At 60.3% G+C, this 10,975-nt stretch overlaps 3 protein-coding genes across 4 annotated transcripts; all 3 read right to left on the bottom strand.

The window, feature by feature from the left end:
- Positions 1-47: 47 nt before the first annotated feature.
- Positions 48-4,247, bottom strand: ZP1 (zona pellucida glycoprotein 1). The gene is made up of 13 exons (XM_066186842.1): positions 4,088-4,247; positions 3,774-3,895; positions 2,907-3,703; positions 2,323-2,717; positions 2,073-2,216; positions 1,800-1,984; positions 1,511-1,608; positions 1,220-1,347; positions 961-1,150; positions 736-886; positions 410-494; positions 208-329; positions 48-120 (listed from the first exon to the last, which is right to left on the bottom strand). Exons 1-12 carry the CDS (start codon positions 4,245-4,247, stop codon positions 211-213), a joined length of 2,574 nt encoding a protein of 857 aa, XP_066042939.1. The 3' UTR covers positions 48-120; positions 208-210.
- A 1,100-nt stretch (positions 4,248-5,347) lies between these two features.
- Positions 5,348-8,334, bottom strand: LOC136292095 (acyl-coenzyme A amino acid N-acyltransferase 2-like). Of its 2 annotated transcripts, none has more exons than XM_066187355.1 (4): positions 7,769-8,334; positions 6,941-7,410; positions 6,290-6,492; positions 5,348-6,004 (listed from the first exon to the last, which is right to left on the bottom strand). In XM_066187355.1, exons 1-4 carry the CDS (start codon positions 8,332-8,334, stop codon positions 5,420-5,422), a joined length of 1,824 nt encoding a protein of 607 aa, XP_066043452.1. In that variant the 3' UTR covers positions 5,348-5,419. The 2 variants fall into 2 exon arrangements, with proteins under 2 accessions (XP_066043452.1, XP_066043453.1); XM_066187356.1 differs by lacking the exon at positions 7,769-8,334 and adding an exon at positions 7,602-7,623.
- Positions 8,335-8,498: 164 nt separating this feature from the next.
- On the bottom strand, positions 8,499-10,945 carry CCDC86 (coiled-coil domain containing 86). Its single transcript, XM_066187357.1, has 4 exons — positions 10,607-10,945; positions 10,149-10,278; positions 9,742-9,816; positions 8,499-9,134 (listed from the first exon to the last, which is right to left on the bottom strand). Exons 1-4 carry the CDS (start codon positions 10,942-10,944, stop codon positions 9,015-9,017), a joined length of 663 nt encoding a protein of 220 aa, XP_066043454.1. The 5' UTR covers position 10,945; the 3' UTR covers positions 8,499-9,014.
- Positions 10,946-10,975: the final 30 nt, after the last annotated feature.

Raw genomic sequence — 10,975 nt, 5'->3', positions numbered from 1 at the left:
GATGAGGGACCCTCTTTCCCCCCTCCAAAGGACAAGCCACCCTTAGAGCCATGCTCTGCACTAGTTTTATTTTTCCAGCTTTCCCAGAGACATCCAACGGCATCCAGGTAGAGGCTGGAGCTGTGAAGAGGAAGGGGAAGGAGGTAACTTAAAGGAATGAAGGGGTGTTTGGGATGAAGGGACTTTTAGGGAGCAGAAGACACTCACCCCTCAGCCTCTCTGCTGGGTTCTCCCTCCTTTGGGAACGTCAGGAAAGGCGATGCATCCCTGGGATGTGATGGTCCCCATGCTGTCACCCGTCCTCCTGTCCCCCAGAGACCTCCGTGCTCCTGTGAGGAACAGCAAGTTGGCTTGGGAAGAGGGGGACATGTAGAGGTCTTCCCAAATCCCTGGAGGCTCCCAGACTCACGTGAGGGCACTCCTAGCTGGCAGGATGGCCGGCAGGGCTCCGGCTGGGCCAGGTGGCACACAGAAGCACTGCAGGAGATGTACACCTGGGAGCCACAGGAATGCCAGTGTCACCTGGGGATCCCCAGAAAGGGTCCCCGAGCCTGAAGGGACCCCCAAAAACATCCCCAAGCCTTGAGGAATGCCCCAAAAGCGGCTTCCCAACAGGAAGAGACTCTGGGCAGCCAGAAGCAAGGTCAGTGCTGGGGTGGATTCAGAGGTGTTACGATGAGGGATTCCCGACACTGAGGCATTCCCAGCATGGGGATTCATGGGGATCCCCCTGACCTCCCCCTCCAGCACAGCCATTCCAGGGGGCTCCACAAAGGCGAAAGTAGAGATGACAAAGCGCTGGTAGTGGCTTGGGAAGGGCAGCTCCGGAGAGGCTGGACCCATTGGAATCAGCCTTGTCCTGTAGTTGTCCCCTTGGAAAGGACACCTGGGCAGGAAACAAGGACACTGTGTCAGCAGTGTGCCCCCCTCACTTCCATCTTCCCATCTTTTTCTACTCACCCTTCCACCAGGATGGGCCACTGGGGCTGGGATGTGGCGTGGGGGCCAGGGGAGGCCCAGCAGTGGTGCAGCACCAGCACCAAATTGGGATCCGTCTTCTGGAGTAGCCGGACTTCCACGTAAATGGGGTCCCGGAGCACCCTCACCAGGGGGAAGTCACCCACAGGGTGGTAGGAGCTGTAGGATTCGTCTGTGGGAACGTTGGGAGGGGTTGAGTGGAATGGGGAGTGTGATGGGGGGTGGGCTAGGGCGCACTCACCAGTGGCAATCCGCAGCTGGAGCCCCAGTGGGCCTGGCATGGCCAGGGGGGCGGCTGTGGGGGGCATGGCCACCTCCACTCCCAAGGGAAGGAGGTCGCTGGAGTTGTAGATGCACCGAGCGTGGAGACTGGGGAAAAGGGAGAGAAAGGCAGGAGACTCCCAAATCTTCCATCAGCTCCCTCAGCCCAAGTTGTGGGGACACCACCAGGGACATGTCAGGAGTGAGAGTTGGTTTGATCCAAGGGGGAATCCAGGCTCCCTGCCTCGATTTTTCCGCCCTCTTCCCTTACATGTAGACGCTGTCCCGAGTAATGGAGCCACGGGGGGTTCCCTGGACATCGATGGTGGAGATCAGCTGGTTCTCATAGATCAGCCTGTCCTCCATCACCTGTGTAAGGAACACTGGAGTGGGAAACGTCCTGGGGCATACAGGGATCAGGATTTGAGGCAGGAGGCAGCATGTGCATGAGTTCTTTATTCTGAAATTTTGGAGGGACTGGGAGCATCCTGGGGGCACTTCTATCCTGAAGTGACCCCACCGTGCCCACCTGGGGGTTCTCCGGGGCTTTCCCTCCCTACCTGGACGGTGGTGCCGCAGTGGGTGACCGGGAAGCGGAACATGACGAAGGCCTCAGACACGCGGAGGGGTTCACATCCCGCCTGGCTGCTGGCCAGCCTCACGCTGTCCAGGTTGTACGGCTGGCTCACCATTCCCCGCGGGACCACCAGGACAAAGTGTCCCTCCAGCAGGCACTGCACGGTGGCTGCAATACCGCGGAGAGGCTCCGTCACCCTGAGCACCCTCTCCCAGCGCCGGGGAGGGACTTTGGGATGTGCCTGTGGGTGTCCTACCAGTATTCCCATAATAGCAGGGTGTGGAACGGTCCATGTCGTCATAGCAGCACCCCGCCTGCAGACATCCATCTCGTCCCTGTGGAGCCACGCACGGGATCCGGCCCACTGGCACCTGGCACTGCTCCCTTGTCAGCGGCGTTCCTGGGGGGAAGCAGAGAGGGACACAGCATGAAATGTGGGTTGGAAAAGCACCTTGAGGCTGTTTCCCTTTGTCCCAGCATCCCTCCATCCCATCTTCCCACCTTACCTGCCCCTGCCGAGGGGTAGAAGAGGGCTGTGGACTGCAGCAGGCTGGGCTGGGAGTGAATCCCAGAATGCAGCAATCCAGGCTGGGGCTGCAGCCCTGGGCGTCCCAGGCCTGGCTGGGGCTGAGCCTGGAGTCCAGGGCTGATGAAACCCGGCCAGGATGAGAGTCCTCGGTGCACCAAAGCTGGGCTGGGATGGCCAGCATGGAGCAGCCCAGTGTGGCCTTGGAGCCCAGTTTGGGAGTTGGAATGATGACTGGGACGAGATATTCCTGGCTGGTTTGGGGGCTGAGCTCCCGGGAGCAGGAATCCTGCTGGAGTCTGAACACCAGTGGAGGTCAAGCCTGGCTGGTTGTGGGATACAAGCCCAGGGCGAAGCCCTGGTTGGTTTTGACCCCTGGGAGGGTTTTGGGGTACAAACCCTGGACGAAGGTGGCCGGGTTGGTTTTGACCCCCTGGATGGTTGTGGGGTGCAGACCCTGGGCGAATCCCTGGTTGGTTTTCACCCCTGGGAGGGTTGTGGGGTGTAAACCCTGGGCGAATCCCTGGTTGGTTTTGACCCCCAGGCTGGTTTTGGGATACAAACCCTGGGCGAATCCCTGGTTGGTTTTGACCCCCAGGCTGGTTTTGGGATACAAACCCTGGGCGAATCCCTGGTTGGTTTTGACCCCCAGGCTGGTTTTGGGATACAAACCCCGGGCGAATCCCTGGTTGGTTTTGACCCCTGGGAGGGTTGTGGGTTACAAACCCTGGGCGAATCCCTGGTTGGTTTTGACCCCCAGGCTGGTTTTGGGATACAGACCCTGGGCGAATCCCTGGCTGGTTTTGACTCCCAGAATGCACCATCCTAGGCAGGTTTTGGGATACAAAGCCTGGATGCAGGTGCCCTGGCTGGGTCTGACTCCCAGACTGCACCAAACCGGGATGGTTTTGGGATACAAGCACTGGGCGAAGGACCCCTGGCTGGCTCTGCCCCCCAGGCTGGGGGGACTGCACTCCTGGGTGGATGAAGGTTCCCTGGATTTGGGTGACAGGATGAACCCCACCAGGCTGGGACAGTAGCCCCGAGTGAGCCGGATTGGAATGGTGCTGGATCCCAGGAAGCACTGAGCTGGGCTGGTACTGTCCCACGGTGTGAACCTGCTCCAAGTGATCTCGGGATGTGAGCTGGGATTCCGCGTGGGTAAGGGAGGACTCAGAGACCTGGTGCAGGCCAGTGTGGGAGATCAGGACTCCGCTGTCCCGGGCCTGCTCCTGCTTTCCGCCTGGGAGCATCTCAGAGCCACCTGGCTTGGGACAGGTCATGTTGACCTCATAGGAGGTGACTGGGATCCCGCTGGACAGCAGCTCCTCCAGCTGCACCCGCAGGATGTAGCGGTTCTCCTGTGGGGGGACACGGAGGACAGTGACCCCATCCTGCTGGAAGGGACCGCGGAGGGGACGGGAGTGTCACCTTGAACAGGACGTGGCAGCCCTTGTAGCCAGAGGAGAAGATGACAGAGCCATCCTCCCTGGAATTCAGCCAGTGGAGGCAGATGGAGCAGTTTGCCACATCAAAGCGGGAGCCAAACTCGTCTGGGGGGACACCAGGGACACGGGGAAGTGACACATCCAGGTGCATGGAAACCCCCCGGGCAGCAGCAAGAGCTCATCCAAGCCATTGGGCTCATCCCATTAGGATACCTCCACCACGGAACACTCCAGGTTTGGGGAGAATCCCAGAGAAATCCAGCACCCCAAGGGGATTCAGGGAGACCCCCCACTCACCCAGAACCTTGAAGCGGACAGTGCGGCCGTGGGGCGGGAAGACTAAAAGCTGCATTCCCAACTCTCCACAGTCGTGGCGGTACTGCAGGAGGGCCACGGTGGCTCTGGGCCATGGGAACAGGAGGAAGAGGAGCAGAAGGAAGGAGCAGCTCCGTCCCATGGCGGTGACACAGGCGGAGCACGGGGCTCTGCAGTGTGGATTTATATCCAGGTGGCTGGGATGCGGGGGGGTATCAGGATCAGCTGATCCTGTGGGATGAGCTCTGCCCAGGGCTCCTCGCTCCTGTGCCGCCGGTGACCTCAGTGCCCCAGCCCTGTGGTCACCTCCTGTGGCCGTGTCACGGTGACCAGGGACAAACCAAGCTTATCCCACGCTTGGAGACTGTCCCAGTGAACAAGGAATGGAACTGGTGCTGGGCGGGATGCCCAGCTGGATCGAGTTATCCAGGGGGAAAGAAGGCTGGCGTGTGCCCACCTCCCCAGAGCCAGTGGGGACAGCAGTGACATCTGGACGTGCCACTCCTGGAATAGCCATGGGACCAGGGGACACAGTGGCGTGGCCCCAGTGGCGTCTGAGGGACGGGGAATCAGCCAGTTACACCAAATCCCTGCTGCGCCCTGGCTGTGCCATGCTGGCACTATCACAGGGAATCCAAAGTTCTTCGTGTGCATTCCCTCTGCCTCCCTTTCCCCAGGATTCCCTTCTGGGATTTATCTTTACTGCAGCTTAAACTGCATCAGCCCTCCCCACCCTTCCCGGAGTGCTGGTCACTGCCACTCCTTGTCCCATGCCCTGGGCGTGGGAATGGGGTCACACCAGCTCCCAGGAGCACAGGGATCCTGGCGGGAGGGCATGAGGAGCCAGGGGCTGGATGTGATTCCTTCAAACCTCCTCAGGAAGCGAGGGCAGCTGCAGAGAGAGCAGTGTGTCCCCAGAGCCACAGCTGGGCTGATATATGGCCAGTATACGTTCTATATGTGTCCCATAAATGTCCCATACATACATATATGTGTTTAATATATGTATTAAATATGTGCTATATATATCCTCTATATCTCTGAGCTGTCTGTTCTGTATCCTGCATGTCACATATGTATCCAGTATATATCCTATATGTATGTCCAATTTATATCTGATATATATCCTATGTGTCCAATATACATCCAATATGTATCTGATGTGCATCCCCTACGTATCCAATTTATCTCCCAAATCTATGTCCAGTCTTTGCCCCACACATCATCCCCCAGAAGCACAGGCAGGAGCAGCCAGTGACACTTTATTCCCTGCAGTGACAATCCCAGTGACCCCAACCCCTTTTTTTCCACCCCTTACAGCTTCACAGACACCGACCCCAGATGCAGCTCCAAGAACTGCACGATCTCCTGCCAGGAATGTTCCTGGGCCCGGGCATGGGGCTGAAGTTCTCCCCCCCATGCCACAGGCCTGGGAGTACCCCGGATGCTGGAGTTGCTGCACAGGGGGGATCCGGGGGGCTCAATCAGGTGCCCGGCGCCGGGATAGGACAGGATCCGGCCGCTCTCCGGCGGCATCCGCGCCAGGGCCAGCTCGGCGAAGAGCTTGCTGTTGAAGCTGCGGTCGGCCTCTCCCACCACAAACAGTACCTTCCCCCGGATCTTCTCCACCGGAATGGCCGAGGCGCGGTAGGCGGGATCCTGGGGGTCAGCAAAGATGGCCGAGTTGTCCATGGCTCCCACCTCGGTGAACAGGATACGCTCGGTGTAGTAGGGAATGGGAGGGATGCGGAGCTCCTTGTAGACCAGCGGGTTTCCATGCAGGAAGGCCGTGCCGTTGATCCACACCGTGGCCACCACCTGTGGCAGGAAGGTGGCCATGGCCAAGGCCACCTCCGCACCTTTGGAGACGCCCACCACGCCCAGGCCGGGGCCTCGGATCTGGAGCAAGAGGAAATGGAGCCAGCTGGGATAATACACAGGGATAATACATCTACTGGGAACATCTCTGGGTGCCAGGACAAGGATGTCCTCATGGGATATCCCACTCACTGGGATATCCCCAGTCCTTGGGACATTACCCTGGCCACCTGGACATCCTGCTCCCCAGGATGAGGATGTCCCCAGGACAATCTCTGGTCACTTGGATGTCCGGCTCACCAGGTTGTCCCCAATCCCCAGCACATCCTGGCTCACAGGTGCTTTTCTCCATGCTCCAGGACTCACCTTGGGATGCTGGAGGAGCAGCTCTGCAGCTTCCTCAAAATATTCCAGGTCCAGCTGGGCCAGGACTCGGGGTAGGTCGTCGTAGGCGAAGAAGGCGAGTGCCAGCACGGCAAAGCCCCGGCTGGCCAAGAGCCCGGCCCGGAACTCAATCAGCCCCCCTGCACCCCCAAACAGGTCGATGACCCCAGGGAAGGGGCCTGGACCTGCAGGGAGACAGGGAGAATGTCAGGGATGGGGACCCACGAATGTTGTCCTGTATCCCGGAGGTTCCATGGCTGGGCATCCCAGGGGGCCCAAGGTCCAGTATCCTGGGGGTCCCCAGGCTGGGCCTCTCAAGATCCTGAGGTTTGGTATCTCAAGGATCCCAAGGCTGGGCAACCCAGGGATCCCAGGGCTGGACAACCCAGGAATCCTACAGTTTAGCATCCCAGGAATCCCAGTGTTGTTTCCCAGGGGGCCCGATGCTCGACATCCCCAGGGTCCCGAGGTTCAGTATCAGCATCCCGGGCGTCCCAAGGTTCTGTATCCCAAGGGAATACTGGCTGGGTATCCCAGGGGTCCCAGTGTTGGGCACCACAGGGCTCCCAAGAATGAGCATCCCGCAAGTCCCGAGGTTTGATATGGTGGAATTCCCCGCTCCCCAGTGCTCACCAGGAGGCAGGAATAGGGCGCCACGGACCCTTCCCTCACGGACGGGCACCCGCTGCACTCCGGGCCCCACGTACCACCGCTCGGCCTCGCAGGATCCCAGCGGCTGCTCCCGGGGATCGGCGCCCAGGCAGAGCCCGTCGAACACTTCCAGCCGGACGCGGAAGGGGCTGCCGGCCACATCCCGCTTGACCAGCCGTCGGAAAAGGGTGTCGGGCTGCAGGAACCAGAAGAGCCCCATGGGCCAGACCCCAGAGTAGCTGCCCCCCAGGGCGGCATGGAGCCCAGGATCCACCTCTCCCGCTCCATCAGCACGGAAAAAGGCACGGGATTGGAAGCACTCGCCCTGCTCGTCCTTCAGCCACGCCCGCAGGGTGACAAGCTGGGATGGGGACAGTCCCCGAACCCGGATCTGCACGGGCCGGTCGGCCAGCGAGGACTGCGGTGTCACAGTCACCTCCACCATGGTGCACCTAGGAATGGGAATCTCCCTGAGCGTCCCACGGGGATTGCCACGCCCAGGAGGAGGCTGGTGGCAGGGGCCTATCCCCAGGGATCCTCACGGGGGACTCCAGGATGGGGTTTGTTGTCCAGATAGTTCTGCTGGCATCCCTCCTTCCCTGTCCCTATCCTTCTTTCCCATGTCCCCAACCCTTCGTGGCACCTGTCCCTTCTTTCCTGGTCCTTGTCCCCTCCTTCCCTGGTCCCCTCCTTCCGTGATCCCTGCCCTCTGCTTCCCTGTCCTCATCCCCTCCCTCCCTTTGCCCCAACCCCTCCTTCCCCACACCACCTCCCATCCTCTGACCCTAAAACTCCCGCTCCAGAACTCACCCAGCAGCCGGGACACCCCTTTTCCACGTGTCTCCCAGCCCCGGCATTCCCAGCACCCACCGTCTCCTCTCCTTATGCTCCTCCCCAGCCCGGGGGCCAGAGCAGGATGAGGATCCAGGGGCCCCGAGCCCCCCCCAGTCCTGTGTGCACCCCGCTCCCTCTCCGTGCAGCACGGCAGTCTGGGAACAGGGATGTTGGCCCCAATCCAGCCCTGGGAGGAGACACGCGGCTCTCCCACATCCCTCCCACCAGGAAATGGGCCCCCGAGGACCCGAGCTTCCCCTTCTCTTACCCCTCTGGGCAAAGCCTGGGCCGTGGGCTCTGCAGAGGGAGAGGCTCGAGGATTCCTTGGCAATCATTAACCCGGGAACGGCGAGGGCAGAGACCTCTTGTCCCATGACCCCGTGCCCAGCTGGCACCGGCCACACCCCGAAATTCCTGCCAGTCCTCGCTTTCCCTGTGGCCCCCCTGCACCCTGGGCACGGATGGGACACCCCATCCCAATTCTGAGGGCCCCCTCCCAAATTGTCACCCCAGGATGAAGCCCCAGGGCCCTGCATTCCCATCCCCAGGCTTCACACTGATTCCTGCAGTCCCATTTTCCATCCAGTGCACCCCTTTGTTCCCCCCATGCCAACTCACAGTCACATCCCTCCCCAGGAATGCAGAAAGGGGCATTCACGGACCAAGAAAAACCAGGAATGTTAAGAAATCCACATGGATTTTCAACTTCCAGTCCCCACCAAGTTCCCAGCGTTGCCCCCCACAGGAGGGTGTGTGACACCATGCCTCCTTCCTTGCTGACAGGTTCCAGGGCTTGCTCCTAACGGGAATTCCCTCTTTGGAGAAAGGGGAACTGCAAGGAATGAGGGGCCACGGCACACTCCAGTGCTAGGAATGCCTATGGGAATGCCACAGCTGGAGCCACAAAGTCCCCAGAGCCACCGGAAGCGAATCTGCTTCAGGTCCTATGCATTTTTATAAGGAAAAAGCAAATTTGGGAAAGCAAAGTTCTGTTCCAGCCTCTGGCACCGGCCACATCCTGATTCCACAGGGACTGGGGGATCCAGCAGCTGGTTCCTGTGGGGAATACACCCCCCTCAGCTCTGTCCTGTTGTTTGTTCAGCACTGTGGGTCCTGGCAGCGATTCCTGCCTGGCAAGCTGAGGAAAAACCCCTGGAAAGGAGCAGGATCCACAGGAATCCCAGTTGCACGGCCTGGGTGTGGCAGCATCCCGATTCCCGCCTCATTCCGCGGCTATGCTGCGCCTCACGGGCGTCTTCTGGAGCAGGGCCAGCGTATCCCGCTTCTCCACCCGCCTCAGCTGCTTCTTCTTGGCCCTCTTCAGCTTCAGGGGGTTCCGGATCTGGGAGAGAGGTAAGGAGAGGGGATTTCATGGAATCACAGGATCCTGGAACGGTTTGGGTTGGAAGGGGCCTTAAGGATGATCCAGCTCCACTGCTGGCCATGGGCAGGGACGCCTTCCACCAGCGCAGGCTGCTCCAAGCCCTGACCTGGAGCATTTCCAGGAGTAGAGCAGAATGCGGGAATGAGGCAGGATGGGCATGGATGACTCCTAGCCTGCCACCACCAAGGATTCTAGGAGGGATTTATCCCAAAACTAATGCCATCCTCACCCACAGGTGAGGGAGGTCTTCACCACATCCCCCCCGACCTCCCAGATCTCTTCCCGATGGAAAAGCCATGATTTTCCCCCATGGATCCCCACCAGTGCCACATTTTCCTTGCTCTACCACCCCGTTATCCCTCAGCTCTGATGTTCCCAGGCTTGGGAGAACACAGGGGACATGCGTCCAACGTGCCCAGCTTTGCTGGGAATCTCCCAGTCCTCCCAGTATCCTCCAAAGACGGAGACAGGGAGAGGAACTGGAGCAAATTAGAGGCTGATCCACAGGGGCCTGGCGGTTGTGGGGTGTTCCCAGTGCTGATCCCAGCTGGCAGAGGGGACTCACCACTTGGACGATCTCAGCTTTCCGCTCGTTTTCCAGGCGCCGCTTCAAGTTTTCCTCCCGCCGCCGCTTCTTTTCCTGTGGGAGCAGCACCAAAACGTTCCCCGTGGATCCCTTCCTCCGAGATTAAACCCAAAGCAGTGCCAATGCCCACCCAAGTGTGAAATCTGTCATTCCAGCAGCTTTTCCACCCCGGGTGAGGCTGGAATTGACCCAGGGAATTTATTCCGAGTCAGTGACTTGGCGCATGTGACTGTCAGTGACTGGATGTGGCACCAGGACAGGGGATTCTCCATCCCAGCTTCCCTTTTCCTGGACTCCGCCACAGCTCTGACACCCGGGAAGAGGGCAGAGACATGGGATTGCGCTTGGGAAAGACGGGAATTCTCCAGCTGCCAAGCCCCCGTTACCTCTTTCTCCCTCTGCTTTGCTTCCTCCAGCTGCCGCGCCAGTTCCCGGACCAGCTTCCTCTCCTGCCTCTCCTTCATTTTCCGTGCCCAGGAGCTGCGGAGCGCCTTGTCCTGGATCATGTGGGAGAACCTGGGCGGGCACACGGGAGGTGTTAGCTCCCCCAAAACCCCAGGACGCAGCCGGGACCATTCCAGCTCCTCTCCAGAATTCCATGAAACTCCGCCCACCCTCGAAGCATCCCACGGCATCCTCAGTACCTCGCCATCCCCTCTAAGTCACCCCTGTCACGTCTGGATCTTTCCTAAAGCCTACGGATGCCTCCGGAACCCCATCACAAGCCCCCGAGAGCCCCCCAAACAATCCTGTCTCCCTGAAAATTTCCCCAAACCTCATGACCCCCCAAACAGCCCTTCTGGAGCCCAGCCCCCTCTCCAAGAACTGGGGCCTTCTTTCCCACCTCTTCTTCCCGGGATCCTTCCACACCCGTCCCGACTTGGGCTTTCCCCGCGGGATGGCCACCACCGCCTCCTGCCGCTTCTTGCCGCCTTTCCGCCGCCGCCGAGCCGCGGCCGGAGCCGAGGCGGCCCCGCGGGGCTCCTCGGGGATCGCTCCCGGTGCCGATGGCGGGATTCCCCCGTCCTCCCCCGCCATCATCCACGCGGCCCCGCGGCGTCGCGTAGGGATGACGTCAGAGTCGCGCTCCGCACCGAAGTAACCCAGCCACCCTGATCGCCATCTTTGTATTGGGCAACGCCCTCCGCTCACAGCGGCGGCCGCCATCTTTGTGCCGGGCATGTCCGCCCATCGCCGGTACCGGGACCCGCCG

The sequence above is a fragment of the Chamaea fasciata genome, unplaced genomic scaffold, assembly GCF_029207755.1.
Source record: "Chamaea fasciata isolate MVZ Bird 193981 ecotype frontalis unplaced genomic scaffold, bChaFas1.0.hap1 SCAF_7, whole genome shotgun sequence".
Lineage (NCBI taxonomy): Eukaryota > Metazoa > Chordata > Aves > Passeriformes > Sylviidae > Chamaea > Chamaea fasciata.
This window is presented reverse-complemented; position numbering and strand designations above follow the sequence as displayed.